The sequence below is a fragment of the Daldinia loculata genome (assembly GCF_022478755.1).
Source record: "Daldinia loculata strain CBS 113971 unplaced genomic scaffold F4817scaffold_7, whole genome shotgun sequence".
NCBI classification, from domain to species: Eukaryota; Fungi; Ascomycota; class Sordariomycetes; order Xylariales; family Hypoxylaceae; genus Daldinia; species Daldinia loculata.
Genome location: NW_026054861.1, coordinates 76,640 through 95,464, shown reverse-complemented (window position 1 = coordinate 95,464; position 18,825 = coordinate 76,640). Strand labels below are relative to the sequence as shown.

Below are 18,825 nucleotides of genomic sequence, written 5' to 3'. Positions count from 1 at the left end.
ACAGATAGAATTTTGGTAAATAGGTAGTCTTGTCTTTAACTTAAGTCAAGTGCTGCAATATTTGCGCTTGGAGATGACAATATTCTTAGTAACTTAAGACATCTTATTAGAGTCTAGTAGGTAGTGTGTTACTCGTAGCTAAACTAATAACAGCACTAAGTTATGCAGCTGACTCGCTGGATTGGCCACGACCATTATTAGAAAGGGGCCAATCTACGAAAGGAGTTTAACGAAAAGAGATTAAGGCCCGGAGCTGTAACATGAAGCTATTCCAAGCTTGAGAAGGATGCAAAGTGATGACAAGCGTCCAGCTCTAGTTCAAGATACTTAGCTCAGGGTTAGTGGGTTTCATTGTGGTTGGCAACGCAAGCGTCCAGCGAGAGAAAAGGGTACACATGGATTCATTAATGACAAACGCCGCGTTCCGCATTAGGGCTGGTGGTAGACGCCGCCGCCATTTTAGAAAGGGATCGCGGATAGGTATCCTATCAGACGTTCTCCACAAAGTATGTAATAAGGATATGTAGATAGGAGGTAGTCTAAGTAGGTGCTTTGTGCCGCGGAGGTAATGAGCTTGAAGGATTGCCGTGTGTACATACATGTATGTACGTTATGGATTACCTAGGTATATACGGATTACACCTCGGGCTTATATTACTTAATATATAGGAATAGTCGACACCGCAACTTCGAGACTTCTAGAAGAACCAGCCACGTCAAAAACGTCCAGGGCATAGCCGTGACCTTTCCGTCTTAGGTACCATCTTAGGTAATATAGGAAGCCGAATGAAGTCAATGAAGCTAATGAAGCCAATGATAGTAACAAATGATAATAGTAGGCTCTTCTGGGCTCTTACATACCCTAGCTGCCTAGGTAGGTAGTATACATACATGATATTATTCGGGTCGGGTGTCATGTCATCGAATCGTCAATAAGGGGATCCCTCCCGTATTCTACCGCCTTGACTTGCTTTGCTTGTTTTGCGCCTTGCGGGCGTTGCGTATGTTGCATATGAAACCTGGGAATCTTGTTTTAAGAATGCAACAGGCGCAGTATGGTACCGGTGTTGGTGCTGTATGATGATGCTATATGGTTTCGTACGTAGATATATAGATCAACAAGGTCTTAGATCTTGCCCGCTCCGGCGAATATTCGTTGACAAGGTCTTAGTAGAGATGTTCTCCACCTTTTCCCACCATTTTCCTACCCGTTTTCCTGTATTTTCGCCGCAATTGGCCTGCCCCCTTTCTTTAGTTAAATGGTATTTGGAATTTGGAATTGGTAGATATTCATTCCCGACTGTTCGTGTGTCGTGTTTCCTGCAATTCGAATTCGAATTCATCATACCTTTGTAATACTTTAACCCCCCCCTTTCCCCGTTTCCCGCCAAAAGTCGGCGTTGACAAGTAATCTCATCGCGGCTAGTTTCAGAATTGCGACATAGATCTCGCTCGTCTTAGCCGGCTAGCCAGACCTAGGTACGATCGCCTTCCCCATCAGGCATTCCGCTGGGTTAGGCACAACGGGCTGGTACGGTATCAAATCACGATAGCACAGTTCCCCCTCTCCAGACCCTGAAGGCCTGAAGGGTAAGAAGAATCAAACGTCGGAGAAGGGAGAGAGAGAGAGAGAGAACTTCCTTCGAGGTCAAACTGGTACCCGAACCTCGCCGGCTTCTCCAAGAGGGCACACCGAATCACATCAGGAACTTGTGATAGTCGGCTGATCTCGGTACCGGTGGTATCGGTAGTGAAATTACTGGTACAGTGGTAGAAATTAACTGGTATTTCTCGAGAGCTGAAACTTAAGCGACAACTACCCTAAGGGTAGCCCATCGCATGTATACATCGCATGTATAGTGCCTAATGGTGTATACTGCCTTAGGTAGTGTGTGGTTTATGGTATGTACAATTCAACAGAGAGTACGTGGACACACACGAAAAACAACACGAATGCCGGTGTACCTAACGTTGCCACGTACAGTACAGTACCGTAGATCTGGTCCTTGGACCCTGACGACGAAACCACCTTTCATTCGAAATTGGTGAATTACCTCATCTCTCGTACCTTTCGCACCTATTGAATTCGTACACGAGAAAGGAACCCCGCCGTAAACGACCCTCTTAGAAATCGATAAAGAACCTTGGAACCATTGAACCATTGAACCATTGAACAATTGTAAGTACCTATTCTATGTATCATGTATCTTATGTATCTTATGTGTACTTTCCTTATTTAAACTGTATATTGGGGTACGCACCTTATACTCCGGGTCTACCGTTCGCGCTGTGCTGTGCCGGGCGTTAGCGGAGCCTACCTCCTAGCTAGAAATTGGTCAGCCACTAGGCGTTCCCGGGTCCTTTTTTAGTAGACTGTCCCGATTGAATTTAATTTTTAGCTCCCATTCTTGGTGATTAATGCTATGAAGACCCTTTCAACGGTCTAACGTATCAGTGGGTTAACCAGCACAACTAGCATGTACTAACCTTCTAACGAATTGCCCCGCCATCAGGCCCATCAGGTCCATCAGGCTCAAATCAGAAGCCCGCCTTTTTCAGCAGCGAGACATCAATCAACTGCAACATCTCTCCTTCGCGACATCATTTTACCAGCTACCAAAACCACTTTGACGCCAGAAAAAAAAATACTTTCCCCTCACGCAAATCAACAACTCTTCTCCGTCTCTTTCCTCTCAACCCCCACGCTCGCGTCAAACCTCAAATCTCCAACCAAACGAAGTCCCCTCTGGTAATTGACTTTATTTTATATTCATCTCACCCATCAAATCGGTACTCGAGAACCAATACTACTGCCGCACGCACCCGCCGTACAACTAAACTACAACTACTAACTACTGGTGGCTCGTAGTAGAGTTTTAGGGAAACCTGTTGTTTGGATAGGAACCTGGCATTGAGTGAGAAGATCAAAACTACAAATTTGGTCCATCATCATGTCAGGTTCGGAGGGCGGATTCGACCTGCTTCGGCGGGCAACTCAGGCGATGATGTCAAAGTAAGTCAAAAAGAATTGAAAAAAAAAGGTTCATATGTTATGTTGCGTCTATTCTCCTCAGATCACCAGATCATCAGCTCGGAACACACCCCCCATTTCATTCATGCCCTCCTCCCCATTCCCTGCTTTTAATCGCTGTCAATCAAATTCATTCATCGCTCCAAAAGAATATTGAATTAGCCCTTACCCATACCTCTCAATCCCTCATACCTCATACCTCATACCTCATACCTTATACCTCGTGCTTCACATGCTTCACATGCTCCATACTTCATATTTCCCGCCCGTTACAAATTTACACAATCTCCCCAATCTCACCGTTATGCCAATTACGCAAGCCGCGACCTCTGGAACCTTTGGAATCACCTACAAGGTTCTCTTTTCCGTTTAGCCAGTATTTGTCTTCGGATTACGGATCACTGCCCAAGGATATTCCAAAGTTGGCCGTACGACACCCCTGGTTCGAAGTACCTAACTTTGACCGCAATGGGGCCGGGCTTGATGAATCGTCGCCGACGGCTGTACTCGTACTACAATGTATACTACCAAGTACTCTCTATCTACCTGTCTTGGTATTTTTCTGCTCTTTCTGGCCTTATACCCAAGCCGGCTATACGAGGTTACTCCGGATTCACTATCCACATCAGTTCAGCTTCGCAAGTGAGCATTCGGATGAGACGCTCAGCCAGCTGCGATCCAAGTCGGTTTTCGGTTTTCGGCCCTCCTCCCGAGAAGGTTACCAGATGTATACAACTCGACGCTTATTTTTAGATGAGACCTCCCTGGCTTATCTGCGTTGTACAGTCGTGGCTGGTCACCGATATTCGCAACGAACAGGTCCCCATATTGCTTTGGCCAGCTCCGTTCTGCGGCGAATCTGAACGCGGGGTCTGGACGAGGCTTATAATTATTATCATATTGAGGCCTGACTCCTTACTCGCCAGTGCAATAAACCGCAGAGGAGCCCAATGTGTCTTTATGTCACTTATGTCACCCCCTCGTTCCCTGCTGGGCTATTACCTCTCTTGCATTCACCCCACCTCGCGTCGATCCATCTCCAACCGCACCCCCTTTACCCCCACCTCAACTCCCCTTCAAGGTTACCACATGGCGAGTGTCATGGGTGGTCGCTTCGAAAGCAACATGGGGTTCGGTTCGATGAAATGGCTTGTGAAAATTTCGCTCCTTTTTACCACCTGCCCGCCCATCTTCCGCGTCGCTTGCAATCTCGCATCCAAGGATATCTGGTTACGTTGCGGGATCATTGGACTTCCTCACCGCTGCCGTTATTGGATGATTCTTCCTTCGAGATGTCCTATACCCAAGATACCTCCTGAAATCTCCCTTGACTCTAATAATGTTCATATCCTGTTAACCCCTCGTCCTTTTAACCCCTGCTTCGCTCTCGTCCTTTAGCTCGAAGAACATCTTGATTCATCGTCCTGAGAACTGGGGTGATAGTTGTTAACATGCCAAGCAGGACGTCTACTACGGAGGAAGATGGGTCTGATCAAATTGGTTATGACTCCCCACGCTCTGGCATCGCTACGCCTCAGCCTGACCTCCACGACAAGCGACTACCGGGTATTATGAGTTACTTTGGCCAGGTTCGTTGTACCCCTCTACCCTATTCCCTTGGCCGCTCGTCTTCCTCCCGAACACAAGAGACTGAGTCGACCTACCCTTCATGTCCCCAGGAAGAGAAGGATGCGCGCACCGTACCTCAACAACTGCCGAGCTCTCGATCGGATTTGAGCAGCAAGGACCTCACGCCTGATATTTCGCCTCTCCTTCCACATGAGAGGATCGAACCGCTGGCAAAAGTGCAGTCCTCGCAGCAATCAGCTTCCGATATTCATCCCTATCCTACGCCTCCTTGTTCACAAACACCGTCAGAAAGGGGAGGCAAGTTGTCTGATTCGAGTGGCGATTCCGACGCGGCCGCTAGCGGCTCATCGAATCGTTCTTCAATGAACAACAAGAGCGCCACAGATCTCTCGCAGCTGAAAGTTCGGAGGGCCACTTTGGCATCCCCCCTTACGAGCATTGTCACTACATCTAGCGTTCTCGCGAGTCACCTCTCTATCCCTAGCGACCGTACCTCTACAACAACACCAAGTTCTCCCTCGGATACCCAACCCCCTACAGGCGATGTTGGCAGTTTTTTCTCTAAGTCTGCTTCGATTGATCGACTCAAGAAGCTAACTGATGGATCGAAAAAGAGCGGTCCCTCGACACCTACTAGAACGCTCTCGGCTACCCATCCGTCCCAACCCGAGGAGAGGTCACCCTCAAAGCTTAGCGGAGATGGCTCGGATGCAGGTGGTAGGCAGACACCGGTCTCCTCCGCGAGTGGTGCCGCCGCGCCACCGCAGAGGGGCAAGCTCACTATTAAGATTCTGGAGGCAAGGGGCTTACGAAAGAGCCGCGACCCCTACGTCGTTGCCGTATTCCAAAGGAGCGAACTGATCTCTCACGGACCGCGAACATTCGAGGACGAGGACGAGTCAGTACCTCAGCCGGTTGCGATGGGCGGTATTCCCATCCAGCGCCAAGGCAGCGATCCCGGTCGTGCGATGGCAATCCCCATGCGCAGTCGCCAGAGCAGTAATACTAGTATTTCGGATTATAATACTTTCCGCAATCGCCCGCGGCGATCGTTTACAAGTCCAAAGTGGGATGCCGAGGCATTATTGTAAGTATCGTAGATCGATCGCGTCCCTTGGACACATCGACTAACTTCAGTAGTGATGTTGTTGATAAAGACATGCTAGTGGACATCTCGATTTACGACCACAGCACACAGGGAGATGAGTTCCTAGGTCACGTTGACTTCCAAGCAGCTATTCCTGGAAAAGATGAGCCTGTGCGAGGTTGGTTCCCGTTAAGAGGAAATATCGACACGAAACCCGATAAGACACCCACCGGCGAGATATTCGTTGAGGCCATCTACCAGAGAACGGAAAAGAGGCATTACGGCCCGGATGATTTCCAAATTTTACGATTGATCGGAAAGGGTACATTCGGCCAAGTTTATCAAGTGCGAAAGAAGGATACCGGCCGGATATATGCCATGAAGGTCTTGTCGAAGAAGGTCATCGTGCAGAAGAAAGAGGTGGCACATACAGTTGGGGAGCGGAACATCCTGGTCCGGACAGCCATGTCAGAGTCTCCATTTATCGTCGGTTTGAAGTTCTCCTTCCAAACCCAGAACGACCTCTTCCTTGTCACAGATTATATGTCTGGTGGCGAGCTCTTCTGGCATCTTCAAAAGGAGGGACGATTTGACGAGAAGCGAGCTAAATTTTACATTGCGGAACTCATCCTCGCTATCCAACATCTGCATAATAACGATATCGTTTACCGCGACTTGAAGCCTGAGAATATTCTACTCGACGCGAATGGCCACATAGCCTTGTGCGACTTTGGTTTGTCCAAAGCAAACTTAACTCAAAACGACACCACCAACACATTCTGCGGAACTACCGAGTACCTGGCCCCGGAGGTTTTACTGGATGAAGCTGGATACACGAAGATGGTAGACTTTTGGTCCCTTGGCGTCCTCGTGTTCGAAATGTGCTGCGGATGGAGTCCCTTCTACGCTGAAGATACGCAGCAGATGTACAAGAACATCGCATTCGGCAAAGTACGATTTCCGCGAGACACACTTTCGCAGGAAGGCAGAAACTTTGTGAAGGGCTTACTTAACAGGAACCCGAAACATCGACTAGGTGCCATCGATGACGCAGAAGAATTGAAGCGCCATCCGTTCTTCGCCGATGTGGACTGGGATATCTTGGCCAAGAAACTTATAACCCCGCCTTTCAAGCCTAAGTTGAAGTCTGAGACGGATGTCTCTTACTTTGACCCAGAGTTCACAAATGCACTAAACACGAATGGATCATTGAACGAACGTGCGCAGCAGTTAGCCACGGGCTTTGCCACGTCAACTCCCCTTTCTCCGACCACGCAGGCGAATTTCCAAGGCTTCACGTTTGTCGACGAGAGCTCACTAGACGATCACATGAAAGGAAGGTACATTGACGAGGACATGGATGACGTAGATCGTCGAGATAACGACTGGGACGACCTTGACGACATTGATCTCCGAAAATCAAATAGGATGAGTGGAATCGTTAAGACGGGCAATAACGATGAACCGTTTGGTGAATCCCACTTCGACATATGACACGGACTTTTCTTTTTGCTTTATTTTCTTAACCGGATTCCTACGACACGAGGATGACCTCATCCGCTCGTTCTTGGCATCAAGAGCGGATTCGTCTATTACTCTTAAAATTCTCTCCATGGCATCATGCATAGGGCGGCATTCTGCATGAGGTGACGGTTGGCAGAGGTTACTTAGTCACTACGGAGTGGTAGGGCGTTTGGCATTTGCAAATAGTCTGGAATTATGGCACATACGTACACGAAATCGCGGGATAGTTTCGGAAATACCTAACGAAAATCACCTACCTATTCAGGTCACAAGGGACCAGTACAGATCGCTATGATCCTACTCCTTTGTCACTTCAGTTTGGAATTTTGCAGGCTTGGATGCCGGCTATAGGGTTGATAACGAAGCGTTTGCTATTGTTGAGCAACTCGGCACATAGGCCAGGTACTCATTACAATCTCAAACGCAGAAGGAATTGGTAGTTCTTGCTTGGTTGCTCGGTATGACAGGTGGCTACTAGTATGCTAACAATGCTTTTGCCGAAGCGAGCGAGCTGTGTGGGCGTTTGATTTAAGCTGAGTTCTTGCAGTTTGCTGCCCCTTTGTGGGTTCTAATGATGAGCCTGAGAGGCATGTAAGCAGGGCTGGAATGCAGATAACGCACACGAGTACATAGCGTACTAATTTGAAAGGCTTACTCCTAATGAGGAGCAAGAGACCAAAAGTCAATTAGAACTACCTAGGTTGCGTATGATAATTAATTCAAGTTGCGACGTGATTTCGCTCATTCTTCTTAGTAAACGCGAGGACCATACGTCGTAATGCTGAGGGAATGCTCATCTCATCGGAGCCTACCCAAGCCGTTACATTCGGATACATATAAGATTGTAAATCGTGTAACTCTATGTAGGACGAGTCTGACAAGTCTCTGTTGAATCCCCATGTCCTCCCCCCCCTTTTTTTTTTTCTATATGCAGTCATGATTCCATTTTCCCCTCTTCCCACCGAGACAAGACAGCAACCTAACTAGATAGGATCACATTAGAGATGGGCTTTTAGGTGTAAAAAGATACAAGCGTACGAACTAGAAATATGCAAGCCGAGTTTTGCGTCATGTTGCAACTGTAGGGGGGAAATCTCTTCATCTAGGGAAACACAACGCGGGCAGTACGGTTTTTATAAGGGGGGAGGGGTGTAGTATGTATGTATGTATGTATATAAGCTGATTATGATGTCTACGTGTAGGTAGGTACCTACTCATAGCCTCTCTTCCGCGGATTTCATCGTTCGCTGCTGACATGTAACGAGGTTCGCAGAACTTGTCATAATGAACTAAGGTGGGATTAACGTTGAGGACGGGGGAGGGGGGAAATGTCGAATAGGAGAGGAGGGCATATAAACACGGGCAGCGCTAGAAAACGTCACGTACGACCATAGGATCCGGAAAATTCGGGATCCCGTCCGCTCTCCCCTAGACAAGCCGGATACTGCCAGACTAGTAGTTGGGTCGGTGACGACCAGCGAATCCCTGGTGTTGTACGTCCCTTTTTTTTGTTTTTTTTTTGTTTGGGAGGGTTGGATTAGTTTTGGTTCTCTTCCTTTTTGCCTCCGTGGAAGCGGCTAGGTGTATTCGGGCCGCCGTCTGGGGTCGTAGAGGCTTTGCTTGAGGGTTGCTAGCTTCACCGTTGGCTCGTCGATCAAAGGAGATCCTGGGGTTGGCGGTGTTGCCTACGTGCTGGGTGATCAGCGGTGTGGGGATATCATGGGCATGTGAATGCCCTCATGTAGAGCGTTGAAGGCTGCAGACTCGTCTACTTAGGAGTAATACTCCCTCAACCAGTACCATTACATCGGCAAGCGTCCCGACTAAGTACTTTTGTCCTGGGAAACATAAGTACCTCAGATATGGCGGTCGATAAACCACCGAGCCTCTACTTGATGTTCTTACTAGACCAGGCAAGTCGGCGAATGCGTAGGTACGTATATAGCTATAATCTACAATCAATGATCTACCTGTGAAGTGCTCTATCCGCTCGCACAACACCTAGCTATATATCTTCTCAGAAGTGAACGAAAGATAGTCTAGACACTAAGGAGACAGGAGTGTATGTAAAACATGCCAGTGTGTGGTAGACCTATCCTAGACATTTTATTCTATAAATCCAATATTGGGGAATATTCATGGATTGTCAAGGTATTCCCGGATAACTGACAAGGACTAAATACAAGACACAAACGAGATGACGCTCGTTTAACGAAGTGTTTATCAAAGCTGTCTCTAGTAAGATTGAAGAGCGAGTCATAAATTTAACATCAAGTACGAGACTCGCTTGAATAGGGGTATATGAATATAATGGAACCTAAGGACGGTAGAGACGACAGTAATCTACTCGTCTTACGAGTCAAATTAAACTTGACTATACACAGCAGCCCTTACAGTTAGAACGTATACAACTTTACTGCGAAAGGATAACATAATAAGTGTAAGCTCTTCGATGACGAAGGATCTATTTGTGATTTGGCACGAGCGATCCTAGGAATAAATGTACATGGACGTTAGGGATCTCTCCTCTCTACCACCTCTGACGACTTGACATAACACCGGACTATGTGTATATGCCTCGCTTGCTCTCTCTATTTCTCTCTCATCCTCCCGGTATAGCTTTTTCCTCTCGGCTCAGCCTCTCCTCCCGCGCAGGTAATTAAGTCTCTCGGTACGAATCTAATGGTGAGCAGCAGCGCCCTCCTCCTCTTCTTCCTCATCGACCAGCCAGTCCTCGACGACGGCGGGTGTCGACGAGTTGGCGGCGGCGCCCTCGTTGCCTTCGACCTCGACGGCCATGCTCTCGTACTCCTTCAGGCTGCTGGCTAGGTCGGCCTCCTCGGGAGACTTGGGGGGCTTGGGTACTGTGAAGGTCTGGACCTGGCCCACCGAGTCAGAGTCCTTGATGGGCGGTGGCTTGTAGGCCTTGAGTTCCTTGAGGTAGAGCTCCTGTACGAAGTCGGCTGCGGGGTCATGTTAGTATAGGATCTTGCTAAAGTAGATACGTAGAATGTTCGAGAATTAGTGTGTGGTATGTGGTATGTATTCCGAGTTGCGAAAGAGAAGAATTGGATGTATGTACGAGATATCCTTTAGCTCTATGCTACTCGGATATATCGCAACCGCATGTCGAGTTGACGAGGGTGCGAGCTGTTCAACTAGACAATAATATCTCATCCCGCCGTACGTCTCCAACTCTCCCATTCCGGTCCCGGTCATACCCCAGCATAGCGCACTATGTACTTCTCAATTGTCTCTGGAATCCACTTGGTATACGATAAATAAAACTTTCGAGTCTTACCTCGTCGCGAAACGGTAGGGGCGATGAATCCTCTGACGGCGTTTACCCTCGCCACGCGGGTGATAGCCGAAGCGGCCGACCGAGCAGTCTGAGCGTTAAAAAAAAAAAGACCAAGTTAGCGAATAGCTCCTCAATGACGATATCATTCCAAATTTTTAAAAAATGGGATGTGTAAAATAGGTACTTACCGAAACCCTTAGTTGCACGAGCATGATGTCCGTCTGTTATGGGGATTGCTCAATTGACGATTGACGGTATGTGAGTGGTGGTGGTGGTATGATAGTGGTGCAGGACGGGAAGACGGGGATCGTGGAGAGAGAGTTGCGATTGAGGTTTTTCCTTCGCCGCTGCATTTCGTCCTTGAATTCTTAGCGCCGAAGTGGCTAAAGGTGGAGTATCAGAGCTTCCGATTGGTCAATCACGTGATTCGCTCTACCGTACGAATATTTCATTCTACTACCTACAGAATACATCCCACTACAACTTACATAATGGACTTACATAATAATAGTCTTCACATAATAACCTTCAACTCAAGTATAACTAGGTAGTTAGTTACTCCTTTAATTCTTCCTCTATTTTAACTTAACTAGATGATAACTCAATCTTATGCGAAAGCGTCATTAAGAAATATCATTAGATCGTATTAAATAACATAAATCGTATCAATCCAGTCTAACAAGTACTCTCCGTCATCATAGAACACTGGTCGCTATTATAGTGTCTGGTCTCTTACACATATACCACATCTAAACTAAACTCATAAAAACCCATCCGGTATCAAAGCGCTATAGTGAAATACCCAAGTAGGTACGCAAATACTCAAGTAGGTATGCAAATACTCCTGACAACCTCCCTATGAGACAAATCAGGAACTCTTCTGCTCATAACCTCCGTGTCGGCGGCGGCGCCACTCGCCAAACAAAGCAGCACCGATGTATATGATGAATATAAGGACAGCGAAGACGGTGTACACCACCAGGAAGGCTCTAGAGGCACCTGCAAGCTCCAGACCGAGCCCGCCGTTTACTATGCCCGCGATTATCAGGGCGCGGCCGTACCAGATATGAGCGTGCGATACGAGACCTCGGGACTGGTGTCTCATAAAGTGCTTATGATGGAACCAGCCCAGGATCGGTTGAAAACCAAATAGGCCGACCACGACCGTGCCGAGGATCGTATGTGTCGAATTGAAGTCCTGTTAGGAGAATTAGCAGTGGTCAACTTTCCTTCCTTCGCTCTGGCCGGTATCGGTATCTATGTAGGTGTAGGGCATGTTTCGACAGGACTTACAAGTTGAATGCGCTGCAAGGCGACGATACCCAGCCCGAAGCCAGCCCACATTATCAGGAAGGCAAAGAGCTGCCACGCGGCGTGAATTATCCACTTGCCGAATACGGGCATGAGCGCCGAACCCAACGGGTACAGGACGATCATGACGACGGCCATGATGATGCCGTGGCCCAAGATCAAGATGCGTGGGTCGGCGAAGCTGCCGCTGCCCACGCCACGGTTGTTGTTGTCGTATTGCTTCGCGCCCACGAACGGGTTCGCATCGTCAGTCACGGTGGCTGCCGTCAGGTCGAACGCCCACGTATCATGCGCGTCGTGGCGCTGGATCTGGGCGTCCGGGTCCGCGCTGTTGATGGCATCGCCTGTCTTCCATGCCGCAATCCAGGGCGCCGCGTTATCGTCTAGGCTCATGGAGCCCCCCGGCCATGTACCGCAGTTACCGCATCGGACGTTGGCGACCATCGTCTGCTCGTTGTTCAAGAGGCCACTTCCATCGAGAAGCTCTAACTGTACGATTGAGTTGTATCGTGGCACTGCGATTGATAGGTGTTAGTAATTACTACATTAAGGGGGTAGGTATATCCCGAGAGCAACAGATTTTGGCCAGCTAGTTGATGTGCTCTAACTAAGTCCTAAGATGGGCCAAAAAGAGGCAGAGGAGGATAGAATATAAGGCCCGATTTTACGTACTGCTATGCCCGGTTCCAGTACGTGCTGATACCGTCACGTTACCGTTACCGTCTTGATACATCACAAAGATGCTCGAATCTTTCATGGCATCTCCTGTACCGAAGGCCACCCACGAGTACGATATCGGCGCTCGTAGCTGTAGGTATATATTGCCCCCATCTCTGGCGGCAGATGCCTCTGGTACCGCGACCTGGTAGCATACATCCGCGATTGGGCAGTATTGTATCGGCTCGGAGGACGCGAGGACGGTGTATACGAATGCATCTAGGAAAAGTAAAATATGTCAACGACTACATCGTTTCTAGTCCGCCATTGTTATAGTTACAGAGTTTCTTCAGTGCACGACTATTAAAGAAGAATGTGAAGATTGCTGGCTAAGAATTTAAAAAGGGAAGAGTGATATGTTAGAGTTGCTGGTGGTCGTTAACTTACACAACGCCGCGATGGTTAAAAAAGATGTTCGCGCCATCCCGAAAGCTATCCTTTACGTATCGTCGTATAATTGGTATCAGACCTATCGAGAGATTTAGCCTTGCGGCAAATTCGCGTTTTGCAATATGATAGCTCTAGGAATAGAGGTGTGTGTGTGTGTGAATACACGGATTTCAGCACTCACCTTTTAGAATTATGTCTCGATTCGTTTCCAAGGTCTGAGTTCGACTGATATATCCAGAGAGGCCCCCCCCTCTTACGTCCTCGCCTTTAAGTTCCTTCAAACATCTAAATGATGTAACCTGCTTGTGCGCTGACTATGCGGCCCTCGGCGTCGAGTCCTTATCGTATTTTAACGTTTTAAGGGTGTGCTTTACCGAAGTTAAAGTCGCCGGGTCCTCGAGACTGATTGAGATATAAATAAATTTATGAGGTATGTACGTAGTAAAGGATGTAGACAGGCTTCCCATGGGAGAATATATATACTCAAGTAACCTAGATAGCTCTTGACTTTCTTGGTATATGTGAATCTTAACTACATACCTACATAAGAAGGAAGATCTTACAGAAAATGTAAATCATTAGTACTATGCCTTGCTTGCCGTGTACATTGATGCCGTACATGGATCTTAGGCCTACATGTACTTCCCAAGCTCATACCGTACCTACCTAAATATCTAACCTTACTCTATCATGGATACGTACATGTCTGCGCATTATCCTTGGCGGCTTGGTATATTCACACGATTCAAACGGCGCGAGACTTTCTGTCCTTCGCTAGCATCGTCTTGGGCTAGGTAAGAGATCAAAGCCTCTGTGCCTACGTATGCTACCTACCTGGGAGCTCGTTTCGCCCTAGACAGAAACGGTAGGTAGGTACGTAGGCTATGCACACATTGATGCCAGGACCGACGATCTATCTTATCACGTTGTAGATCATAGGTCAAACCCCTGTTAGCCCCCGATGAAGCTGTCATATTTTGAGATTCGAGCTTGGGGGAGGGGGGGGACAATTGGCGTTGGTGACGACAGCGTCCTTTACTTAACCCCGGAATCTGGAAGACCCGCATGCTTGGTGACTTGTTTCGGGGGCAGTGCAACTTGGCGGATTCGGTGTTATATGTAAGTTCCGCCTTTAAGTGCCCAGGTACGGTAGGGTTTTCCGGGAGATGGGGAACTGGGACGCAACCCAACATTGCCGTTATTAGAATCGCGGACGTGATGATTCGCCAATCCGCTTAGGACAGCGTCGAATCACGCGGCGAGGTGGGGGGAGGATGGTTCTAGGGGTGTCTAGTTCTGGGGAACGTAAGCAGCTTAGTTAATACTTGATCTACACTTGGCTTTATATTTGGCTGGCGAAACTTACTATCATTTTTAGTTTCGTCAACGATGCGCAGCGTTTAGTAACAAGCTTAAGCACAATGTCTAAAGGAGATGAATTAACATGAATTAACATGAATTAACATGAATTAGGTACATTATCGTATGTGATCGTATATGACAAGCAATCCTGTATATAAACAGGTTAATAATAATTCGTGATTGTAACCAAATGACGAGAACATAAGTCCTTGATACAGCAGTCTTCCTTATCAAGCCAAGGCGGGAATAACATGTACAAATACATCATGTTAGAGCAGGGAAATATGTTGAACCAGACACTCTGGGCATACGTATCGTCAAAGTATAAACTGAACAATGCCTAGTCTAAGCGATGGTTCATTTAGATGATACAAGATATAACTTTATATGCCCAAGTACATGTAGCTTCGTGTAAGAGGAGAGTATTTCCCACGTGTTAAACAAGACACAGCATATAACCGTCTATCACTGAGTAGTAGTGTCACCACTCTCAACCAACAACGAGGATCAGGCATCTATGCAAACGAGGTAAAGGAATAGACAGCAAAACTCTATCTATCCGAGACGCTCCCGTGGCATTCCCATCTATAGCCCCTAGCCCCTAGCTCCTAGCCGTGGACGCGGTACCATATTGACTGCATGCAACCCCACGAGCTAAGACCTAAGTGATTCCTAGCTAATATAAGATATCCTATTCTACCAGGTTAACTAACTAATGACTTTGGAAGCGACAGCGTCAGCAACTTATGGGTACAACTATTGGATAAGACGTGCTTATGAATAGACGAACCATGTTGAGGCACGTTTGGTTTGAGTACCACAGTCGGCCAAGTCGGCGGCTTGGACTCATCTATAGATCTCAAAGCCAATCTACCTAGTATGTAAGGTACACACTATTTGTTTACTTTCTATAGGGCTCACAGCAGTGTATATAGATTCCAACATATACCCTGCCTTACGTTTATTGGTGAGATGGACAGACTATGAGCTACGACTAGTTAATACGAACTGCAAGTTGGTGTATTATATTCAATTTCTATCTGCCTTCTCACACAATACTCACCTCTACCTGGACCGTGGTAATAGACAATCTTTTTTTAATATGACTAAGGACGCTATAGATGCAAACTGGGTTGTTCAACCTTTGAAATCATCTATTTGGGCGACGTGAAGGCGCCTTGATTCGCTACATACTGTAGCGGTGTGGTATTCGGGGCTGTGCGCTTGCGTGTCTCTTGAATAAGCTGGTCGTTTTCGGTTACTAACCTAGACTAAACGGTGTTAGTACTACCTATGTAAGAAAGTATCAGGCATAGGCTTCATTTTGATCCGAATATATTAATTTGTAACAATCCTTTCCCGCCGTGGCAGGGTCTTCGTTGTAACATCACGCAGGCCCTGTCACGGATGGTAAGCAAACAAGGATCAATTGCTGTCGTCTAATTGAGGCCTCTTCAACGCCATTCCCACTTCGAATTTGTTAACCACTTTTCTAGAACTGTGGTGCTAAGCCCTCGCTTTCAAAACTCATCTCCTCTATCCTTTCTGTTAGTCAAACAGCATATAAGCCGGCTTCAAATCGCAATCTCTTCTATAATGCCCCCCGTTCTGTGTGCACTTGAAGCTATGCGTCTTGCTGATAATGCTTACGCTTAGTTAAACATAAACCCATGATCATCTAGCAGGCTGCTGGAAGCTACATAACTGAATCCGCCAAAGGGATCTTCCTTTAAGCTATCCTTTGGTGGTATATCATCCAAAGGACACTTGGCCAAGATAGGGCTTAGAGGCAACTCGGTGAACTCGGGAGCAAAATTTTCTGCAAGCTCAGGGTCCGTAATCATCGGCTGGATTGGTGGCTCTATTTCCCTGGCCGCAAGCTTCTTCCAATCGATCTTCCGGAAGAACCTGTGCTTCTTGATGATCAGGAGGTCTTTGGGCATGTTCGAGCCAAGACGCTTCCGAGGATCTTTCTTTAAAAATCTTGTTAATAGATCCTTGGCGTCGGGCCCTAGGAAATACGGCAAGACAAGCTTCTGCTTGACGATGTTGTTCTGAATCTTGGCGTGATTGCCGCCGCGGAAGGGTGGGTTACCCGTCATAAGGTCGTAACCCAGCGCACCAAACGACCACCAATCGACGGCCTTGCCGTATTTCTGGCCCAAGACAACCTCCGGAGCCATGTATTCGACTGTTCCAAGTATAGACTTACAGCTATCATCATCCACTGCTACCTTGGACAAGCCAAAGTCTGTCAGCAGGAGATGACCTTGTGCGTCTAAGAGGCAGTTTTCTGGCTTTAAATCTCTATAAACCACACCGAGCGTATCGTGGAGATGAGATAGAGCCAGAACCATTTCTGCCATGTAGAAGGCGGCAACTGGCTCGGGGAACATCTTTTCGGTATTGAGGTGAGTGAATAGTTCTCCACCCTGCCCATACTCGAGGATAAGATATAGCCTCTCTTGGTCCTGGAAAGCGTAAAATAACTTGACAACGAAGGGGTGTCTGTTGACGGACTCGAGTATTTGCCTTTCTGTCTTTGTTTGCTCGATAAGTTTCTTGTGCACGACAACTGAAGCCTTTTTGAACTGCTTCTGCGCGTAAAGCCGACCCGTAGCACGCTGCTTAACTAGTAAGACAGTCCCGTATGTGCCCTTTCCAAGACAACGCAATGTCTCGAAGTCGTCGGCCTCCATCTTTCGGGGCACTAGCCCACCTTCAATCGCACCATATTTCTTCTCTTGCACGCTTTCACTCACAAAGTCATGCTCTAACTGGACTTCGTAACTGGTTGATCCGCCCTCTGAAATTTCGTCGTCACTACGACCCATTTGGCTGGTGGTTCCGCTCATGTAGCGGCGGCGACTATTGCTTCGAGTTCGAACCATAGAGCTGGAGCGGGAGTCGCCTAGGCTAAGGGGCTCTAGCTGCATACGCAGCTTAGCAATGCCGCTGATAGCAGGAGAGTTATGACCACGAAGTACGGGGCTGCAGTTGGCACTGACAACGTCATCAAGACGGGGGGTGCGACCACGTCGCGCGGACAAAGGTGGCGTCTGGCAGTGATCCGAATCATCGTCGCCGGACATTATTGGGGTGTGCGCGAACCCGCGAACGGTGCTAAGGGCTGGAGCGGCGGGAGGTAACATGATGAAGTTTTGTATCCTTGGTAAAGGTATTCAATTAATTAATTAAGTAATAGTAAAATAGTGTCGTCCGTCGATATGACTCTCTCAACCCGCCCCTATTCAAGGTAGGCGGGAGCCACGTCGTCGCTCGGCGTCAGCGCGTGCTTCGCAAAGGTAATCGGGATGCGCTGGCTGAAGGGTCGGAGTGAGCATCTGGCTGCGGACTAATGACGAAGAGAAACTGTCGGAATCGTTTTGCTGATGCATTGGCAGTCGAATAGTTAATCGCGCGGAGGCGTCTTAAGATCTGTTTGGTGTCAAATATGGGTTCACCGTACGGCGGTGGTTGAGAAAAGTTGAAGAGTGAAAAGGAAGTGAAAGCCGAACAGGGCAGGTGTTTGTTAATAAGGCCACCACCCACTCTAATAAGACAATGGAATTATACGACTTCTTGCTTACAACAAGGTTTTTTTTTACGGGCGGGGTGTAGCGAGCGGACCTCAATTTTTCACAAGCCAACCAAATCTTTTCTATTTTCAGCTGTGCAGATTGGAAAGCCCCGTGCCAAGGGCAGCCAGGGGATAGTCAGGCAGTCAGGCTAAGCGGACACCAGACCCCCAGCACGCCCTAGCATCTCCCTAGCATCTCCCTAGCACGCTCCTTCAGGCTGTTCAGGTGCCCCAACCTTTAATCCACCCTACCACCACTACATACCTAATCCATGTCCCGCGTTCCCGCGATTAGCCATTAGCCATTATAAGCTGACTGTCAGGCACCATGCTTTTCGCTGCAACCTTTGCTACAGCATTTGAACCAATGGGATGACTATGTAAATCAAAGAATGCACACGGAATATTAATATAGTTTGTACAGCAACTACCTATATATATATATATATATATATATATGGACGTTTTGTAGAGAACTGTCGCTATATAATAGTACATACTTTGATTACTTGTCGTATTGCATTGAGACAATATGCGAAACATTGGAAGCAAGTTATTACCAACACTGGCTTGGTATGCTCATCGTAAGATAGAGAGGATTGCGGGTACATATCCGTTAATAGGTAAATGGAGACTCGTACTTGATATTACGGTTAGGTACCTAGGTAATAGGAAGAGGGTTAGAATCGGTAAAAAGCCACCTTAAAGGGCAGAGTGGTGTAAGCGAGTTATAACTTGCAGGTTTTTCTAGCAGGGAACCTGCAGGAAAAGACGGCGTTATTTGAAACGTAGCATTAGGATAAACCGGTATGCTGCATGTACCTTTGGAGACCTAAAAGGTAGACAATGATACAATGTTGGATCAAACAAAGAATTCTATAAGCAAATACTAATATGTGAATTACCCTGCTCAATTCGCAAGACTGGGTACG

The 18,825-nt window shown here is 47.5% G+C and overlaps 4 protein-coding genes across 4 annotated transcripts; 1 reads left to right on the top strand and 3 right to left on the bottom strand.

Moving 5' to 3' along the window:
* Positions 1 to 4,482: 4,482 nt before the first annotated feature.
* F4817DRAFT_356655 (kinase-like domain-containing protein) lies at positions 4,483 to 7,202 on the top strand (the record flags this gene model as incomplete). The annotated part of the gene is made up of 2 exons (XM_049305818.1): positions 4,483 to 5,708; positions 5,762 to 7,202. 2 exons carry the CDS (start codon positions 4,483 to 4,485, stop codon positions 7,200 to 7,202), a joined length of 2,667 nt encoding a protein of 888 aa, XP_049162079.1.
* A 2,370-nt stretch (positions 7,203 to 9,572) lies between these two features.
* On the bottom strand, positions 9,573 to 10,874 carry F4817DRAFT_327497 (ATP synthase complex subunit H-domain-containing protein). Its single transcript, XM_049302043.1, has 3 exons — positions 10,722 to 10,874; positions 10,534 to 10,621; positions 9,573 to 10,195 (listed from the first exon to the last, which is right to left on the bottom strand). Exons 1-3 carry the CDS (start codon positions 10,743 to 10,745, stop codon positions 9,912 to 9,914), a joined length of 396 nt encoding a protein of 131 aa, XP_049162078.1. The 5' UTR covers positions 10,746 to 10,874; the 3' UTR covers positions 9,573 to 9,911.
* Positions 10,875 to 11,059: 185 nt separating this feature from the next.
* On the bottom strand, positions 11,060 to 13,578 carry F4817DRAFT_327494 (CBD9-like protein). Its single transcript, XM_049302042.1, has 5 exons — positions 13,133 to 13,578; positions 12,949 to 13,030; positions 12,517 to 12,780; positions 11,827 to 12,359; positions 11,060 to 11,731 (listed from the first exon to the last, which is right to left on the bottom strand). Exons 2-5 carry the CDS (start codon positions 12,983 to 12,985, stop codon positions 11,402 to 11,404), a joined length of 1,164 nt encoding a protein of 387 aa, XP_049162077.1. The 5' UTR covers positions 12,986 to 13,030; positions 13,133 to 13,578; the 3' UTR covers positions 11,060 to 11,401.
* Positions 13,579 to 15,965: 2,387 nt separating this feature from the next.
* F4817DRAFT_356653 (kinase-like protein) lies at positions 15,966 to 17,465 on the bottom strand (the record flags this gene model as incomplete). Its single annotated transcript, XM_049305817.1, has 1 exon — positions 15,966 to 17,465. One exon carries the CDS (start codon positions 17,463 to 17,465, stop codon positions 15,966 to 15,968), a length of 1,500 nt encoding a protein of 499 aa, XP_049162076.1.
* Between the last annotated feature and the right edge of the window lie 1,360 nt (positions 17,466 to 18,825).